The 20231-nt window shown below is 36.9% G+C and overlaps 1 protein-coding gene across 5 annotated transcripts in view; it reads left to right on the top strand.

Annotated features, from left to right (window-relative positions):
• The window catches only part of Armc2 (armadillo repeat containing 2), a 117208-nt gene that overhangs the window by 39139 nt on the left and 57838 nt on the right, over nucleotides 1–20231 (top strand). For all 5 annotated transcript variants that reach the window (XM_005330148.5, XM_040283181.2, XM_005330149.5 and 2 more), the window contains 4 exons: nucleotides 4929–5027; nucleotides 10171–10346; nucleotides 14980–15082; nucleotides 17642–17865. In XM_005330148.5, the coding sequence (XP_005330205.2) occupies nucleotides 4929–5027; nucleotides 10171–10346; nucleotides 14980–15082; nucleotides 17642–17865 (602 nt within the window). The remainder of the gene's footprint in view (nucleotides 1–4928; nucleotides 5028–10170; nucleotides 10347–14979; nucleotides 15083–17641; nucleotides 17866–20231) is intronic.

Here is a 20231-nt window from a genome sequence, read left to right as displayed (position 1 = left end):
TATATAACCATATAAGCTAAATAGTAAAAATACAAATGATACAAAATGTATTCAGGTAATGGAATATAACAGTTAGAAAAAAGTATGTTTATAGCATCAAGTGAAATGAATACAAACATAATATTAGATGAAAAATTAAAGTACAAAAACAAGGGCATACATTGTGGGTTGCAGATCTGTGTGGTAGACCTGACAAGCCTATCATGATAACGTAGCCACCAATTTAGAACGGTGGGGGGGGCCCCAGAGGGGAGGGGGGGCGTGGTCTAGGGGAGGCATACAGAGGGATTCAACTATGCTCAAAATGTGTCACTTCTTTAATAAGAGGAAAGAAGAAAATTTGCCACAATGCTAATATACAACCAAACAAGTTGTGTGTACTCGGGTATTTAAAAAAAATATTTATTTTTTAGTTTTAAGTGAACACAGTATCTTTATTTTACATTTATATGGTGCTGAGGATCGAACTCAGTGCCTCAAGTATGCCAGGCAAGCACTCTACCACTGAGCCACAACCCCAACCCTCAGATATTTTAAAATATTTTTTTGTATACATGAATATGACATAAAACTAATATAGGGTTAAAAATTATCTTCAAAACCAATTTATCAATACAGTGACTTTTGTGGCCATTGGGAATTTATTTCTCTAGTACTCAGGAAGATCTTAAATCATCTGATTGCTGAGACAACATTGTTGCTAAGGATTTTACATTTACATGCTAAAAAAATCAGCCAATCCTAGCTTTGTGTCAGGTTATTGTGCCCAGAGCTCAAAGTGGTGGTTAACAACTCTAACCACTGAGACAGCAAAATCTTTGAACACATGCTGCAATTTTTGCTTGACTTACCCAATTTCCTGTTGAATCATAATTTTTATATTTAGCAAACTGTGAACCTAGATAAAAGTACATTCTAAAATATGAAGTTGTTCCCCAAGACTGAGACAAACTTTATGTGTGTGTGTTTCTGTATATGTGTGTCTTAGAAAGCAATCATGATTATGCCTTAATCATGATTAAACTAATCATGCCTTAGTTTCTAGAGTGGCTCGGGGATAGTGTGTGGAGTGGAGGTGCATGGGATGAAGAGGTGAAAGGACCCCAGCCAGACACAGCTATACACAAGGGATTCTTAGGAAAGGGGAAAAGGAATCTTTATACCACAGTATCTGCTAAAATGTTACCAGGTTCATCTGTTCTGAGAATCAAGTTGATGATCATGGTTTCTGATGGCACTGTTGTACTAAGAAACTTATTGCAGTGGCACATGCCAGTAATCCTAGTGACTTGGGAGGCTGAAGTAGGAGGATCACAAATTCGAGGCCAGACCAGGAACTTCATTGAAAAAAGCTAGGGATGTAGTTCAAAAAGCTGGTAAAGCACCTGTGGGTTCAGTCCCCAATACCACAAAAACAAACAAAACAACAAAAATAAAAGGCATACTGTATAGCAGGTAAAAATGGGGATTTGAATTTATTTGGCTTTAAGACTATATATTTCTAGTAAACTTAAGTATGTCATGAATTTGTATTAAATTAATTATTATTGATTTGTCTTCTGCCTTTTCTCTTGCCTTGATAAATGTTGGTTTTATTGATGTACTTTGGATTTCAAATAAGTTAGTTACCTGAGACTATGAGTGACTGTATTTTTTATACTCTTTGAATATTCATATTTACTTTAAGAATCCATATGCAGAACTTATTAAAGTTAAGACAGACTCATAGAAATAATGATCCAAAAGATTGGTCTATTATACTTTATCTGAAGCTGGAAGGCCTTCCAGGTAGCTGGGATCACAGGCCTGTGCTACCATGCCCAGTTAATTTCCCCCTCTCTCTTCTCTTCTTTTCTTCCCTTCCCTTTTCTTCCTTCCTTCCTTTTCTCTCCTTCCTTTCTGCTCTCCCTCCTTTCCTTTTCTTTTTTCTTTTTAGTACTGAACATTGAACCCATTGACCCTCTACCAATAAACTACATCTCCAGCCATTTTTATTTATTTATTTTTTTTAAGACTTGAGTTTCACGGGCTGGGGTTGTGGCTCAGTGGTAGCACGCTCACCTAGCATATGTGAGGCACTGGGTTCGATCCTCAGCAGCACATAAAAATTAAAAGGTATTGTGTCCACCTATAACTAAAATAAATAAATAAATATTTTAAAAGACTGATTTTCACTAAATTGACGAGGCTGGCCTTGAACTTGTGATCCTCCTGCCTCAGTCTCCCACATTTCTGGGATTACAGGCATGTGCCGCCGTACACAGCTAGTACTGCCTTTCTAAAATCCAAACACTTCTGATTCTCAAACCACACCTGGTCCCAAAGGTCTTGGATAAAGGACTCTGAACCTGTACTGATGTGGACTGATTTTTGTCCTAAAGACAATTCAACTTTGTATTTTATGGTGAAGTCTTGCTTATGATTTAGATAGACCATTCACAGGACCTTAACTGTGTAATTACAGCTTTGTTGAGAGGCCCTTTCTATTTACTTTTGCTCCCAGTGCTCCTCAGGGCCCAGTGTGTGTGGGCCTCTCTTGGTACTGGGAAGGTCTATAAAAAGCAAGTTGGACTTGTAACTGGGAATGGTTACTTCTGTCACACAGTGCAGGAGGGGAGTGTACAGCTTCTCTGCTTCTCCTATCAGTGTTATATGCTTGGAAAATTTTTCATTTGATGGTTTGATTCATTTTAGACATCTCTGAATTCAAATAACTTTTTAAATACATGCCATCATGGGTTATCCATGCATTTTTCTACTGTTTATATATAGATAATTGAGAAAGGACTTTATTTTTGGATGTCTTATTTCAGAAAATTTCATTTTAACTCTTAAGAAAATCACAATACATGTATATGTCATTTACTATGACATATACATGTATATTTACTATGTGTTGTTTATTTGTCTCTCTCTAAGAGTGATACAAGGGCAGTAGAGGTTTTAGAAAATACAGAAGAGCACATATAAAGAAATTAATAATCCATAGTCCCAATGCTTAGAGGTGACCATCATTACCCCATCTTAAAGAGGAAAGGTGAAGCAACTTGCCTAAAGTCAACCAGCGAGTAGGTGGGAGAGCTAGGATTCCAACCCAGACACTGGCTTTAAACCTGTGTTCTTACGTCTACATTGGTCCACTTTTCTTTTTTAAAAGTTAAAACAACCTGAAACCAGGAGTAGAGGTATAAACATGTAATCCCAGTGACTTGGAAGGCTGAGGCAGGAGGATTGCAAGTTCAAAGCCAGCTTCAGCAACTTTAGTGAGACCCTAAGCAACATAGCAAAATCCTGTCTCAAAATAAAAAAACAAAACAAAAAGGTCTGGGAAGGTGGCTCAGTGGTTAAGAGCCCTTGGGTTCAATCTCTAGTACAAACTAACCAACAAATAACGTGTGTGTGTGTGTGTGTGTGTGTGTGTGTGTGTGTGTGAACCTCCTTATTGCTCCTCTGATTTCTAACATTCATGTGATATTTTTAGGGTTCAGGCATTCATTGTGTGGACTGGACACCTAATTGCTGCCAGGTCCACTCTGAGGGTGTTTGGGCTCCCTGACCCCAATATAAACTGGATGCCACATAATGGGCTTAGTGGGTAGCCTTCAGAGAAGAGGCTAAGTAATGTTCTCCAGCCCTGCTCAGGAAGGCCTCTGGGCAGCTGTGCCCCTTCCAGCTAGATAGTTAGTGTTTCAGATCTTGAGATAACGATGTGTGAAATATAATCATGACTTGCAGTTTTTAACATGGTTTACACCCCTCCCCCCTGCCGTGTCACCTCCTTTAGTCTGTTGGGTTGCAGTCTAGTTTAATCTGCTATGGGGCAGAATATCTTAGAGATCAAGTGCAAGGACCTTTTGACCTTAGGCTGATAACGTACTACCCCTGGGTTCTACTTTCTTCATCTGCATGATGGAGAAAAATTGGGGCCTCTTCATGGTGTGGTTACAAAAATGAAACAGGCCAAGTGCACAGCCAAGGGTAGCATCATTCTCCAGAGCCTATATGCAAGTCAGCATCTGTTCTTGAGGACATACCTGTGACACATTCAGATAGCAATTCCTGTTTATTTAATCAAGGAAATTAAATTCTTAGATATTGAGTGTGGATACATGACATTGGGCCGAGAGCTTTACCTATCATCATGTCTTTTAGTTTTCATAACCCTGAACTTAAATATTCTAACCTCTGTTTTGCTGAAGAGGAAACTGGGGCTCAAACTAGACCCCATTCACCCTATGCATGAATGATGGAATTAGGGTAGGGGGAAGTCCATAATGCTGATGACCCCATACCATTTCTTAGAAGGTAACCAGCATACAATTTCTACAGAAAAGAAAGTCCTTCCAGATCTTCCTTTTAGAAATTTTTTCATTGAGCATTTTTGGAGACTTTATTCAGTTTTGTTGTTATTTTTCAATAGAGCTCTACCACTGAGCAACATCCCAGCTTTTTTTATTTTTTTTCTTTTTTAGAAACAAGGTCTCACTAAATTACCCAGGCTTGCCTCAAACTTGCGATCCTCCTGCCTTAGCCTCCTGAATTGCTGGAATTTTAGGCATGTGAAGAAATATGCTTGAAATTGTGTTCTTTACATATTTATCCTTGTCTATTCTGTATTGCAGAGGGGTATGTCTAAACAGCAACAACAACAAAAACTCAAAACAGTTTGCCTTACCAGTCACCATCATTCACAAAATTTAATGCTTTATGAATTATCCCAATCATATTTTAACATTCTTTTTTATATTATCTGAGTTTAATTTGAGGTGATTTGATTGAAGACTTTACAGTTCTAATTAGAATTAATTGGGTTGGGGGCAAAGTTAAAAAGCTAATTCTGTAGCTTTTTAACTGGAGTGATAAATAGGAAAGGCTTTTGACTGTGCTCCATTACAGCTCCTTTCTCACGCTCTGCATTTCTTTTGCAGTCTCAAAAGCCAACTTGCAAGAAAAGGATACCGAAATAGAAGTAGATGAAGTCTTTTGGAATACAAGGATCGTACCAATTTTGCATGAATTAGAAAAGGGTAAAAAAATTCTTGTTTTAAATAAAAATTATCTGTGGTTATGTGTATGTTCCCTGTTACCCTGATTTTTTAGTGTACTCTGACCATCTTCTGTGAACCTGTTCAAAAACAAATGAAGTTCCAGGTGCAGTAGCGCATGCCTGTAATCCCAGCAGCTGGGGTGGTTGAGGGAGAAGGATCCAAGTTCAAAGCCAGCCTCAGCGAAAGTGAGGCGCTAAGCAACTCAGTGAGACCCTGTCCCTAATAAAATACAAAATAGGGCTAGAGAAGTGGCTTAGTGGTTGAGTGCCCCTGAGTTCAATTCCTGGTACCTAAAACAAACAAACAACCCCCCTCCCCAAAAAGGAAGTCATCCTCAGTAATGTGGTTATTAAATACTACATGTAAACCAAATTGTTAGTGAGCAAATTATACTTTAAATGCACCAAGAGAATTGACTTCAAAATTCCTCTTATAATACAAATTTAGGATCACTTCTGCCCAAGGAAATGCTGGCTTAATCTCTCTAGGGACACTGTTCATATTCTAGAAAGTGAAAGATTAAAACAGATTTCAGGCCTCTGAAACTGATTTGAGTCTCAGACTGGCATCCTGCAAGTGGTGCCCGTGGTTTTCTTGGCTGTGCACACATCCTCTCTCCTGAGGTTAAGTACACACATCAGAGATGCCATTCATGGCACAGGAAGTAACCTGGGATGCCCCAGCCCTGGCATTCTGGAGTGAAGGCCTTCACTTGATGGGTCCCTGAAAAGGCGATGAGAAGCTTGTCTGGGTTTGGCTTCCCATTGCCTCCCTCTTGCAGCTCCTCAGGGATTCCATTTCTGATGGTGAACAAGATTCCTGTGGAGCTGTGGTCATAGTCTAGAGCCAGCCAAGCCCAGTGTTTGGCACCCAGTACTCCATAGGCTCCTAGTAGGAATTGTTGGCTGAAAGCTCCTTGGATGCCAGCATTGGCAGCCACAGGAAGATGCGCTAGAAGCAGGGTGTATGATCCCCCTGCAGACAGACAGGGAAGGCCTGCAAAGGCCTGCTGCCTACACATTCGAATGACTCTCCCCTCCCTGGCTCCCTTTGGGTGCTAGGCTGTGTTGATAGCAATAGGAGAGCCCTGCACAGGTTCCTGTCCTTGGTGTTGCCTCTAACTAGGTTACCACTGCAGGGACTCATCTCAACTCCAGATGCAGTAGTGTCTTCAAGTGCTCTGCAGCCCCAAGTCCTAAACTTATGAATGTGACAACTTTTTCTGTTCTAGACTTATTAACTTTCACCATCCTATTACTGCACATGTGAACTTTGGGCCCTTTTTGAGAGATTGCAAAACCTAGTGAGAAGATCAGTAGGTCTGGGTAAGGATTAAAAAAGAAACACTCATTTGGGGAAAGAGCACCACTAAGACCTGGCTTGGAGGAGGTTGTCAGCCTGCAGGATTTTAAAAGGATGCCAAGGGATCTGTTTACCACTGCCACCAACAGAGAGAATTTAGCATGCCAACTGAGGAGTTAGGACTTGGACATGTTGACAAGTCTCCCTTCTCAGATGGATCATTAAACACTGAAATATGTCATCTCTCTCCCTAGACAACTTTTTAAGTTCTTTTTAGATATATATGACAGTATATTTTGACATATTATATATACATGGAGTATAACTTATTCTAGTAGGATTCCATTCTTGCAGTTGTACGTGATGTGGAGTTTCATTGGTTGTGTATTCACATGTGAACATAGGAGAGTTCTGTCCAATTCATTCTACTGTCTTTCCTATTCCCATCCCTACCTCCCTTCCCTTCATCCCCTTTTGTCTAAACCAAAGTACTTCTATTCTTCCTGACCACCCCCATTGTGTGTTAGCATCCACATACCAGAGAAAACATTCAACCTTTGGTTTTGGGGGAGTGGCTTATTTCACTTAGCATTATAGTATCCAGTTCTATCCACTTACTGGCAAATTTAATTCTTATAATTTCATTCTTCTTTATAGCTGAGTTATATTCCATTGTGTATACATACCACATTTTCTTAATCCATTCATCTGTTGAAGGCACCTAAATTGGTTCCATAGCTTAGCTATTTTTAATTGAGCTGCTATAAACATTTATGTGACTGTGTCACTACAGTCTTCGGATATAAGTCCTTTGGGTATATACCAAGGAGTGGGATAACTACTTCAAATGGTGGTTCTATGCCAAGCTTTTTGAGGAATCTCCATATTGGTTTCCAGAGTGGTTGCACTAGTTTGCAGTCCCACCAGCAATGTGTGAGTGAACCTTTTCCCACACATCCAAGCCAATATTTTGTTAATAAACAAATTTATTGTTACTTGTATTTTTGATAATTAGACAATTCTTAATAACACCAAATGATGACCCCTTGGGTTTTTTAAAACTTTTTTTGGCATAATTTCAGTCTTAAAGAAAAATTGCAAGAGTAGTAGGGGGAAAAAATGGCCAAGTACGGTGGCACCCACTTGTAATCCCAGCTACCTGGGAGAATGAGGCAAGAGGGTCACAAGTTCAAGGTCAGCCTCATCAAATTCAGTGATACCCTGTCTCAAAATTAAAAAAAAAATTTAAAAATGGATGGAGAAGTATTTCTGTGGTAAAGTACCTCTGGGTTTAATCCCCAGTACCAAAAAGAAAAAAATTCTATGTGTTCTTCACTTAGAGTCCCCCAATATTAATATTTTATCACATTTACTTTATCACTCTCTCCTTCCTTCCCTTTCTCTTTCTATACCCCTTCCACACACACATCAATTTTTTTCTTTTGAGAACAAGCTGTCAACCTGATGTCCTGTGTCCCTCAGTACTTTGACGTGTGTTTTTAGACATAAGGGTGTTCTCTTACATAACTGAAAATTACCATGTAATACTGTACAAATCTTACTAGATCTTGTCATTTGTCTTGCTAATTTCCTTTATAGAAGAAGAAAATCTTGGATCACAAGTTCCAATCATTTGTTGTGTCTCTTTCATCATCTTGACATACTTGAGGAATGGAGGCCATTTATTTTATAGACAGTCCCATGAATCGGGTTTGACTGGTGTTTTCTCACAGTGAGATCCAGGTTGGGCTTTGTTGGCAGGCTAATTGCACAGGAAGGTGCTGCATCCTTTTCAAGACTGATTTGCTCCTGTTCTGGAGATAAGAATTTTGATCACCTGAGTCAGGTGGGGACTGCCAGGTTGATCCTCAGTAACTTGCTCTTTTCCCCTTGGTAATTAATAAGTATCTTGTGGGGAGAAGTAACTCAGATCATTTTCCCCTCTATTGTGTGTCCAGCTCTCACCCTCTACCTTTAGCGCATTGAAAGTCTCAGCTCTCAGTTTCAAGTTGTCTTTGGCAGCTGCATGACATTTGTGACTATTATAACTAATTGGTAACAGAGTGGTTTAAATTTTGGCCCCCGGGCCTTCCTTTTAAATTTATTTTTAAATAAACTGAAACAAGTCATCTTGACTAGAACCCAGCAGACCGAAGCATTTAAGGGGAAGTGCTAGATAAATACATTGAGGACCCCTCATTGCCCCTAAGTGACCCAGCACTGGACTTGGGGCTTATGAAGAAACTGCCAGGCACCGAACAATAAAACAACTCGACAAAAGTATTCACACAATGGAGTTCAGATTTTCCCCTTTATTTAAAGTCTGTCTCAGTCATTTCCCATCAATTCATTTATTTAAGTGCATAACTGAAAGGCATTGAAGGTTACTTAGCTATTGAGGTTTAAAATTTTTTCTTAGATGTTATTGTTGAAAAGAGCTAAAAATGGCCTGAGTCATTTCCTTCTGCAGGCACACACTTCCTCTATGTGGGCTTCTAAGAGCACATTATGGTATTTATTTAAGATTGGTTTCTCACTTTTAAATTTTGTGATGGAATCTATCAGAGAGAATATTTTTCAATTGACTACCTTAGTATGTCTTGCAATCTTTTATTTTTCCTTATGTTCCCTTTTGTATGATACTTTTCTTCCTCATAGGCCTCTTTTACGGCTGCCACTTTCAAAAATTACTTTCCTCAGAATCATAATTATAAAATAAAATAAAATGTTCCTTTGCTGTTCAACCCAGCAATGGACATGAGGATCAGACCCACAGTAATGAGTGTGTGTTTGACCAAAGGGGGTAAATCTGCAGAGACAGGGTTAAAAACAAACAAACAAACAGGATTTGATACCAGGCAGTAAAGCAGATATTCATCTGAAATTCTCAGATCCGTGTTTTCTTGGGACAACATTAATCCACTTTCACTGAAGGTCTAAAATAAAACCATCTGTTCTGCTTTAAAAAATAAAATAAAATGTTCCTAGATCTCCCTGTTTTCTAACCGAAATCTTTTTATTCTCTTCAAATAATGGTAAATTTGGTGACATTTTGAAGTTTTGTTCTATAAGAGCCTCTCTTTCTCAAATGACAATTTTCTTACAGGAAAATATTGATCATTTTTTTATCAATGATATATTATCAAGTGAATATGTATGAAATTGTTGCAGATTGTACAGTATTCTCATGGTACCAAGTGCTCTTGATACAGAGATACGTAAGACAGTGTTCCTACTTACTTGGTATGACATCTGTTTGAGGACATTCGGTACATAACATGACCCCCCCCCTCAACATAAGTAAAAAAATCAATAAAAGCCTCAGGTAATGTTGGTTGAATGTGGAATTGGGCACTGTTTCTGGAGGAGCCGAAACACAAAGACTTGAAGGACAAAATGGATAAGAACAAGGATAAGAAGAATATTCTAGGCCAGTGAAGCTATGCCAGAAAGGGTTGAAGATAGAGACGCAAGTGACATGCCTCTGCGGGACTGAACAGAGCACAGGTCCAATGGAGGGCATTTGGAATAAAGGAGACTAAAATAGGTGGCAATCCCATTCTTTAATACCCTTTTTGAGAGATTGTGTATTCTAGATAAGTTAATTGACTGATTAGTGAGTCAGCAAGGTAGGAGCTAGATCAAAGAGATGGAAAAAAATCAAGTCAATGGAGGTGAGGCAAGAAAGGAGAAATAGAGCTCATGAACTTGAAGATGTCTGGGGAAATAACTGAGGGGCTTTCACTTATGCTGTGTGTGATGTACCTGAAAACTTGATCTTAATTAGTAAGTGTTGCTTTACTCTCTTTTGCTCTGACAGAAGAGAACATTGAAACAGTTTGTGCTGCTTGCACAGAACTTCATCATGCTTTAGAAGAAGGAAACATGCTTGGAAATAAATTTAAGAGAAGAAGTATTCTCCTGAAGACTCTGTATAAACTAGTTGATGTTGGTTCAGACTTGCTCAGCCTTAAACTTGCAAAAATTATCCTTGCAGTAAGTTGTTCTTTCTTCTGGTCTACTAGACTGTAGCACATGCAAACTTTATGAAATGATTTTTATTTGGTAAATATTACAAAGAATATTAGAAATGATGTGTATTTGTTTAGAGTCTTAAAAAATAAAAGTGATAAACTGGCATCCCAGAATTTGACTAGGAAGTATTATCTAAGGAACTAAGGCTGAGTACATAGAAAATGTTCAAACGAAGATCTCTTATATTTGGAATATGACTATATATATATATTTTTTTAAAAAAAGAAAGAAATCAAAAGGAAAATCGAGAAAGAAAAGAAAAAAGCAACAATAGGCAAATATATTCAAAACAGTTGCTCAAGTAACGACTGGAGATCAGCATCAAGCCATGTAGGCTGTGGCCTCTGTCCTGTGGTTTCGACTGGCTGCTCGATTCTGTCATATGATTAGGAAATAAAGTAATTTGGGTCACAGACATAATGGCCAGGTGCTTTATGAACCGTGTGAAAGAGGAAAACAGCTGCGTGTGGTCACAGGAAGGTCCTTCAGTGGTCATCGAAGGCTCCTGTAAAGTGTTAGAAGAAAAGGCCAGACACCAAATAAAAGTCTGTAGAAGTCTGTCTAGAACAAAATGCTATCATTGTTTGAGGGGAGTGCTTTGTTGTCACAGCCATAAACAGTTGGAACCAAAAGATAAGCCACAATTATTATAGAATGTTCTAAGAGAGCCGCAAAAACAAATGAATGAAGCTTTGTTAACCTGGTTTCATAAAAGTAAAAGCTTTCTGTTAATGCTGAGTTATTCACATAATGTGAAATTATGAAGGACCCAGGCTGCCAGTGCCCAAGAATTCGCCTTTCCTTTTTCATCTGGTTCCTAGATATCTTGTTCTACACCAGGTCAAAAAAAGAAAAGAAATAGGCATTAATACTTTGGAGAAAATTGATCTTGGTTATTAATGAGTCATTCAAATTGATTACATACAGGGCACAATTTAACTCTCTAAGGGCAAAAGGCTAAATGATCTGACAGGCAGAGAACACGTTCTGAACTGGGCATATGATTAGGTAAGGTCCTCCTGGTGACAGTGGCCACCTTGCTGGTTGAAGGCAAGACTCTGTATTTCAAACTCCAGAGTTGGGTGGCTTTTGCCTCCATTTAACTACAGAATTACCAGGTGAGAAGGGACCTGTGAAACCATCCAGTCCAACTTCCATCCAGCCCATCTACTTTCTGAACCTTTATGACATTACAGTCAAGATCCTGTTCTGATTAGACTTAGTGATGGAGTTCTACGTAAATTTTTAAAGGACCACATCATAAGAAATGTCAAAAGATAAATCAGCAAAGACTAAAGATACATGAAACATGAAGTTTTCACTGCTTCTTTTCTTCCTGCCAATATTTATTCCCTCTACTAGTTTAGTATTATAATTCAGACATTTAAAATTATTTATAGTTAAAAACACTGAGCAAGCATAATGTTAGTTCTGTTTTCTTGCATTCTTTGGTTCAATGGAGATTTGCCAGACAGCCACTTTAATTTTAACCTTTATATCAAAACAGCTTACAAAAATATGTCAGTCTATATTAAGATTGCTTTAAAGTATACAAATATATACACAGTATGAATGCAGCTCTATTCTGAGGGTAGAATCTAGCACCTTAGGCAAACAAAAAAGAAATACCAGTGTGTCAACTGTGATTACATATAGTGGTAGTATGATGATTTTAAACTTCTCTTACTTTTGTTTAGTTTGCCAACTTTTGCTTTAAATAGAATAAAATTACTATTTTTAACTTAAAAAGAAAATTATCCTACCACTAGAACCTATATTGTCAGGAATTCTTCCTAAAACTTGGAGCATTTGAATAAAATAGCCTTCCCCACTCCTGTGGGCACTGTAGCAGGGGAAATAGCAGAAGCATCAAGTGCAAAGCACAGCAAGTACTGTGGGGAGAAAACACCCCAAAGCACAGGGAGTAAGGGGCATGGAAAGTGGTGATTGTTATGGGGCAGTCTATAATTCTTGCATATAATGACATATTTTATTACCTTTTCATGTCTTAAAGTCATAATTTTACAGTTATCAATAGAGAAGTTGTAAGAATTTGCTTTGCATCTAAATTGACCTAAGCTATATACTAGGCCTGGAAATTATGTGTATCTTTCTTTCCTTTCCTTTCTTTCTTTTTTTTTTTTTTTTTTTTTTTTGGCACTTGGGATTGAACCCAGGGGTGCTTAATCACTGAGCAACACCTGCAGCCCTTTTTTTTTTGTCTTTTTTTTTTTTTTAGAGACAGGGTCTCACTGAGTTGTTTGGGCCTCAATAAGTTGCTGAGGCTGGCTTTGAACTCTGGATCCTCCTGCCTTACCCTCCCAGGCCACTGGGATTACAGGCAAGCACCACCGCACTGGCTTTATCTTTTCTTTTCTCCTCCCTCTCCCCTTCCCTCTCCTCCTTCTCCTTCCTCTTCTTCCTCTTCTCCTTCTTCTTCTTCCTGTTGTTATTTTGATGAAAACCCTGAAACCAGTTTTTTTTTCCTTATCACTTTTCACTAAAAATGTAAGACTCACAGTGGATAGGGGGTGATTCTATTCATTGAACAAGTTTTGTTAAGCATGGAATTCATGCTACATACCATACTTAGGAAATAAATCATAGTTTTGTCCTTAAGGACACACAATTTAGTAGAAGATAGTCAACTGATTTAAATATATTCCCAAATCTTATATATACTATTTTTCCATTAATATAGAAACATTTTTCTGTTTTCTTAAGTCAGCTTATTTTCTAAGTTTTTAAATAATGTTGTTCTAAACACCTGCCTACTCAATAACTCTTCCCCCTGTGCCAGGCATTGAGCCCAGGACTTTACAAAGGCTAGGCAAACACTTAACCCCTGAGCTATATCCCCAGCTCTAATAGATACTTTTTAAAGTTTCCATTTCCTTTTCTGCCTGAGAGCAGAAGGCTCTATGTGTTGGAGTTTCTAAGGCTTCCTAAATGGTGTCTCTCAGACTTTAGGGCACATGTGAATCCCTTGAGAATGCAGATTCTGACTCAGTAGGGCTGGTGGGACCTGAGAGCCTATTTTCCTAGTGCATGCCCAGGTCCTGTGGCCTGTCCAAGCGCACACTCTTCAGCTGGAAAATGGGAATGGCAACACCTCCCATGCAGAATATCTGTGAGGTAACTTATGAAAAGAGCCTAGGGTTGGAGGGGCAGGGGCCAGTGACAGGTGGGCCATGCTCCACTCCCTTTGCTCCTCTGGCCTGAGACTGACAGTATGCTTTTTGCCGTCTCCATTAGCAAACAGTACAGCACCTGGCACACAGAAAGCACTCAGGAGACACTTGGTGGCCAAACAGAACAAATCCTTAACAAATATTTCTGGAAAATTCTATTATTTAAAAAAACTAACTGGAACTTATTAACAATATTAAAGATAGCTTTTAATAGTAAAATAATGACCTTTATGTATCCTTTTCACATAGAAATTTTTTTTTTTTAGATGACCTGGTTCCTACATTTTTACTTTGTTGCAATGAGGGTACATGATATTCCCATCTAATAGTGGGTTCTAGATGCTTTTCTTTTTTAAGCATAACATTCATGGTTACACTGTTTTGCAACTGCCTAATAAGAATAATATTATAGTTCCACAGTTCATCAGACTCTTCCCTAATATTGAACATTTAGGATTTTAATATTAATATTAATAATTATAACAATTATAATATTATATAATTATAATATTATAAAATTATATATTTATAAAGTAATACATTATATTATATTTATATTTATAATATATGAATATTTATAATTCATAATATATGGAAATATAATAATTATAATATTAATAATTATTGATAATATTAATGATTTTCATATTTGATATTTACTATTTCTTACTACTTAAGATAAATACACAGATGATTTAGACTATTTGGTTCAGCAAGTCACCCTATTGTGTGTATGTTTTTAAAAAGGAAATATATTTTTGTATTGCCTTGTGTTTCATTTACATATTTTTGTTTTATTTAGAAATAATCTTTAAACTCATTTATCAGTAATTATCTCAAAGCATTCCAGAAATAGCATCAAAATTAAATATATATATACAATCTAATCAAATACTACTAGTTTTTAAATTTTCTTTTATGCAATTTATGGAGAGGACATATTTTTCCCTTTATTTTTTTCCTTCATTTCCACTATAGATTCTTTTCAAAAATAGTTTAATCTGAAATTTTGGCATTCATCATCCTTTGCTTTTGTGTTTTAAATTAATTATGCCATTTAATTAAATTTGTTAAATTATCATGCCTGCTTTCTTTTTCCTATATTCTTTTAAAAGTAAGTAATAACTTTAGATATAAATTTGACATTATGAGGTAAGAAAGAAATGCTTGTTATTGAAATGTTCTTACTCAAAAGATCATTTGTATTGTATTTAGTATAACTAAGTTAATTAGATACCATAGCTGGCAAATATTTAATCTTTTTAAAGCTTGATTTCTTCAGAATGTTTATGTTTAAAAATAATCTTGCTAGGCTTTTAATAGAGAAGTTTGTGTTTTTAAGAATATGCCAGATCTTTATTTCTCTCCACAATAGAAACGGAAGTGTTTTTATTTCTCTGCAGCTAAAAGTGAGTAGAAAGAATCTACTTAATGTCTGCAAACTTATATTTAAAATTAGCAGGAATGAGAAGAATGATTCACTGATTCAAAATGACAACATCCTAGGTGAGTATCATTCAGTGCCACAGTTAAGCAAATGAACAGCACAAAGGTTATAATTAATGGTGGCAAGAATATTGTGTCTTCTTGTAACATGCAGAAGTTATATAATGTTTATTTTTGCTCCTCCTTCTCTGGGTTTTCCACATTCTGTTTAATGTATCATTTGGAGTCTAGTATGACAGACTGGTTTTTGTTTTTGTTTTATAAATGCTTATAGTAATACAATGTGAGTTTACAAAGAAGCATTTGAAAATCCATCTCTGGGACATGGATTCACTATTAGAGAAAACACAATAGTTTTTGGCATAATTAAAAAATTTTAATTTTTTTCAAAATTGAAAAATTTAGTCTTTTGATCTAGTAGAAATGGCTAAAATTAAAAGACACATCTGTAAGTGTTATAGAAATCTGGCATCAAAATGTTTCAAATGTGAGCCAGGTGTGATGGTGCACACCTGTAATCCCAGTAATTTGGGAGGCTGAGGTAGGAGGATTGCAAGTTTAAGGCCAGCCTCAACAATTTAATGAGATCCTGTCTCAAAATTAAAAATAAAAAGAGTTGGGGATGTAGCTCAGTGATAGAGTTGCTTCTGGATTCAATCCCCGGTATTGAAAAAAAAAATCAAATATGTAGTTGGAGTTTTATTACATTCTAACTACCAAACTAATAATGCCTAATTCTTGACACGCCTCTAAATAATTAAGATGTTTAGTTATATAAGTGGACAGAGCAGGGAGGAAGAGCAGGAAGAAAAGATTATCATTAAACAGAGACATGAGATGGGAGGGAAAGAGAGAAAAGAGAAATTGCATGGAAATGGAAGGAGACCCTCATTGCTATACAAAATTACATATAAGAGGTTGTGAGGGGAATGGGAAAATAAACGAGAGAAATGAATTACAGTAGATGGGGTAGAGAGAGAAGATGTGAGGGAAGGGGAGGGGGGATAGTAGGGGATAGGAAAGGTAGCAGAATACAACAGACACTAATAGGGCATTATGTAAAATTGTGGATGTGTAACCCACGTGATTCTGCAATCTGCAATTGGGGTAAAATTGGGAGTTCATAACCCACTCAATCTAATGTATGAAATATGATATGTCAAGAGCTTTGTAATGTTGTGAACAACCAATAAAAAAATGGAAATATTTTATGAATTAATGTTGCTGCTATAGGAGAAGGCAGTAACATGGAAAACACTCTCAGTCCTCTTTTGGTAACACAGGATAAATGATCTTAATATCTTTTTTAGCCCAAGAGGACTGGGACATAACCAGTGCGGAAAGAAATGTCTAGCACTGAATCATCTAACTGAGAAGTGTCAGATGAAAATAAATATGACAAATGATCACACAGACATTAAGAAATGTAACTATGAGGAGGACTGCAAGTTCATGGCCAGCCTTAGCAATTTAAATATGAGATATGCATAATTACCCTTACTAGAGTTCCTGGATTTCTCATAAAACCCATAGTTATATGTCATTTGGATGAAGGTTCTTTAATTGTTTTGGGAAAGCGTGGATGTTATATTCAACTTATTCCTTTCTAGTGTGATTGAGTTTAAGCTCCTCTCTTGACTTATTTTCCCTTAATACAGCAAAAAAAAAAAAAATCCTTTAAGATTTGTTGATATCTAACTCTTGGTAATGGGGATTAAACCCAGGGGTGCATCCCCAGCTCTTTCTATTTCTTATTTTGAGACAGGGTCTCATTAAGTTGCTGAGGCTGGCCTTGAACTTGCAATCCTCCTGCCTCAGCTTCCCAAGTCACTGGGATTACACTGTACCCAACACAGTCAAACTCTTTTTTTTTATTTTTTTATTTTTTATTGGTTGTTCACAACATTACAAAGCTCTTGACAGTCAAACTCTTAAAATGCTTTAAGAGTTAATGCTGGGTGTGATGGCACTGGCATATAATCCCAGCAATTTCTGAGTCTGAGGCTGGATGATCACAAGTTTGAGACCAGCCTCAGAAATTTATCAAGACCCTGTCTCAAAATTTAAAAGTTTTTTTTAAAAGGGTTGGGGATATAGCTCAGTGGTAAAGCCTCCCACCTCCTGTTTCAATCTCTAGTACCCAAGTAAATAAATAAAATACTTTGATTATTAGTATTCTATAATAACTTGAAATTTTTGTAACTAAAAATTAAGACTGGTAAATACTAGTAAGAGGTAAGGAGTGGCATTTGATTAAAAGAATAGCTTTTTTTAAAAAAATGTCCTTATTTATTTTTTTTATGTGGTACTGAGGATTGAACCCAGGGCCTTACATGTGCAAGGCAAGCACTCTAACACTGAGCCACAACCCCAGCCCAAAAGAATAGCTTCTTATTTATGTTTTAGTAAATCTACCCTTTTGCCATCATTACTATTACAGAGATCTGTTGTAGCTAAAAGTAAGCTCTTCTTACTTGAGTGACTCTAAACAAGCATTTACATGTACCTTTGGACAAATATAGCTCACAAATTGTATTTGATGTTCTCAAACAAGTGCTTTAATGTATTTCTCTCAAGCGCTTATACTCAGACATTTATAATAATTCATCTTTTTGGCAGAATCATTATTAGAGGTACTGAGAAGTGAAGATCTGCAAACTAACAGTGAAGCTTTTTTATACTGTATGGGGACTATTAAATTTATTTCCGGGAATCCAAGATTTCTTAATGAAATGATCAGCAAAGGTGCCGTGGAAATATTGACAAATTTGGTAAAGCAAATAAAGGAGAACATCAAGAAATGTGAGACATGTTTGCCTAATTCAGGCCACTTGTTAGTCCAGGTAAGTATTTTACTTGAAAAGATTAGATGTATAAAATTAGTTTTGTGCTGCCTAATAGTACTTGCCATTTCACAGAATGGCAGATGAGAAGTTCCTACACCAGGTGGGGTGTCCCAGGCCTCAAGGATCAAGGGCAATAGCCCCTGCTCCACCTCTGCCCTGGGTGATCTTGGTGCCAAATTGCCCTGTTGAGGGTACTCCGTAGCTTTTCACAAGGCAGCTCTCCATCCAGCTGGGGGACATCCATTTCTACTGCCCTGCAAAGAGAGCAGCCCTGGAAGAATGAAAAGCTGCACTTTTCTGCAAGACAGTTGCATCTTATAGTCAGAACTGTAACGGCAGTTTAGTGTTTTGACGATGGGCCTGGCCTAGAAATTGTTTATGATTGTTTATGCTTGGTAGCTAATGTCATAACTCTCATATCCACAATAATAAGCAGAAATTAGTGGTATTCAGTTGTTATGGTGTATGTAGATAACATACAGCCCTGAGACTACAGAAACACAGGTAACAAAGCCGAATACTACATATTTCTTTTTCTTTTTCCATTTTTTTTTTATAGTGCTAGGGATTGAACCTAGGGGTACTTTACCACTGAGCTACATCCCCAGCTATTTTTTTTGTTTTATTTTGAGACAGTCTGGCCAAGTTGCTAAGGTTGGTCTTGAACTTGCAATCCTTCTTCCTCAACCTCCCAAGTTGCGCTGATTAAAAATGTGCACCACTGCACCCAGCTAGGTGCATTTAACATACCCAGAGCAGGAGGAAAAAAATTGTTATGTGTTAGTTTTATTACTATTTTGTGACAGATTAAATTTCATATTTAAGTTATTTTCATCAAACCTGCTCTGGCTCTCATATTATTTTTTAGATGAGATTTTACTCTTAATAGAATTTGTGTATCAAATAATAATATCTTTGATATAATAATTCATGTGATTTGACATGTGCTTGTCAATTAACGAGAAGTTGATTGAGCACTGTGTATGTTCTAAGCTGTTGGAAAAGCATTAAAAATTAGATTTTAGACCCTAATTTCAAGATGCTTAAAATACATATGACTATTATTAATTTTGAACTTCAGTTTTTCTCCATTTTGAAGATGATTGCAAAAACCTTTTTTGGTCATGAATGTTGCAAAATTCTACTAGTGGATTGTGTTTTGACCAGGAAGACTTAAGAAACATTTTTATGCTGTCAATGTTTTAATCACTTACGTTTTTTCCTTACTAAAAATAATTCTGATTACATAATGTTTATAATCACATTAAAATGTAGGCAAGTATAAGAAAAAGTATAAAAATACGTGAAATATTTACCCTGAGATGCACTAACACACCTCTAATTTGGATTTTAAATATGTTCATATATATATATAACTTTATATAATTACTGTTTTTATTGGAGAGCCTGTTATTTTTAATTGTTTTTGTTTTGTTTTATTTCCTGTCACCCTCTTCCTCTCCTGTTTCTCATTCTGGTCCATTCAGTTTCTAATGTTGATTACACTGATGTGTGTGTTTGCTTTTAATATACACATAGGTTTTAAATAATGGATTTTTAAAAATTTTTGTTTTGTGCCAGGGATTGAACCCAGAGCACTTAATCACTGAGCCACATCCCCAAAACTTTTTTATTTTTTATTTTTTTAAATTTTATTTTGATGCAGGGTCTTGCTAAGTTGCTGAGGCAGGCCTCGAACTGGGGATCCTCCTGCCTTAGCCTCCTATGTCACTGGGATTACAGGCATGTGCCACCACATCCAGGGCATTCCTCATTTTTCATATAATAATACTTGGTAAAAATCTCTTGCCTCAATTCTATAAACTTATATTATTTTTTTTATGACTACATAACATTCTGTGATAAGGATATATCTCAAATTGTCCATCATCTCCATATTGAGATGTTATGCCATTTTAAATTTTTATGCAAGAGCTTGTGGAATTCTTGTCTAGTTGAAAAACGTCTTTCCAACCCATTATATATATATGATATCATTTTATATCACATATATATGTGTGTGCGTGTGTGTGTGTGTGTGTGTGTGTCTCTCTCTTTCTCTCTCTCTCTATCATTGAGTGCTCTTGCAATCAGAAATATATCAAATCAAGAAACAGGGCTCTAGTGTGCCAGTAAGTTCAGAGTGTATTCTCTCTGTTCCTCTTTGCTTTTCTTTCCCTTTTCCCTGGATTTGACATCCCGAGGTGCCAATTGGCTCAGCAGTTCAGCTCCCCCTTTCCTTTCCCTCTAGGGGATACTATAGTACCTTCTTGCTGCCTGCTACATCCAAACCTTTCCTTTGAACCCAGTGAAGATCTGGCATGGCTGGGGCCTCTGCCTGGACCACAGTCAGCACCCCACAG

The sequence above is a fragment of the Ictidomys tridecemlineatus genome, chromosome 8 (genome assembly GCF_052094955.1).
Source record: "Ictidomys tridecemlineatus isolate mIctTri1 chromosome 8, mIctTri1.hap1, whole genome shotgun sequence".
Lineage (NCBI taxonomy): Eukaryota > Metazoa > Chordata > Mammalia > Rodentia > Sciuridae > Ictidomys > Ictidomys tridecemlineatus.
Note: the sequence above shows the minus strand (reverse complement) of the source record. Positions and strands in the feature narration are given on the sequence as shown.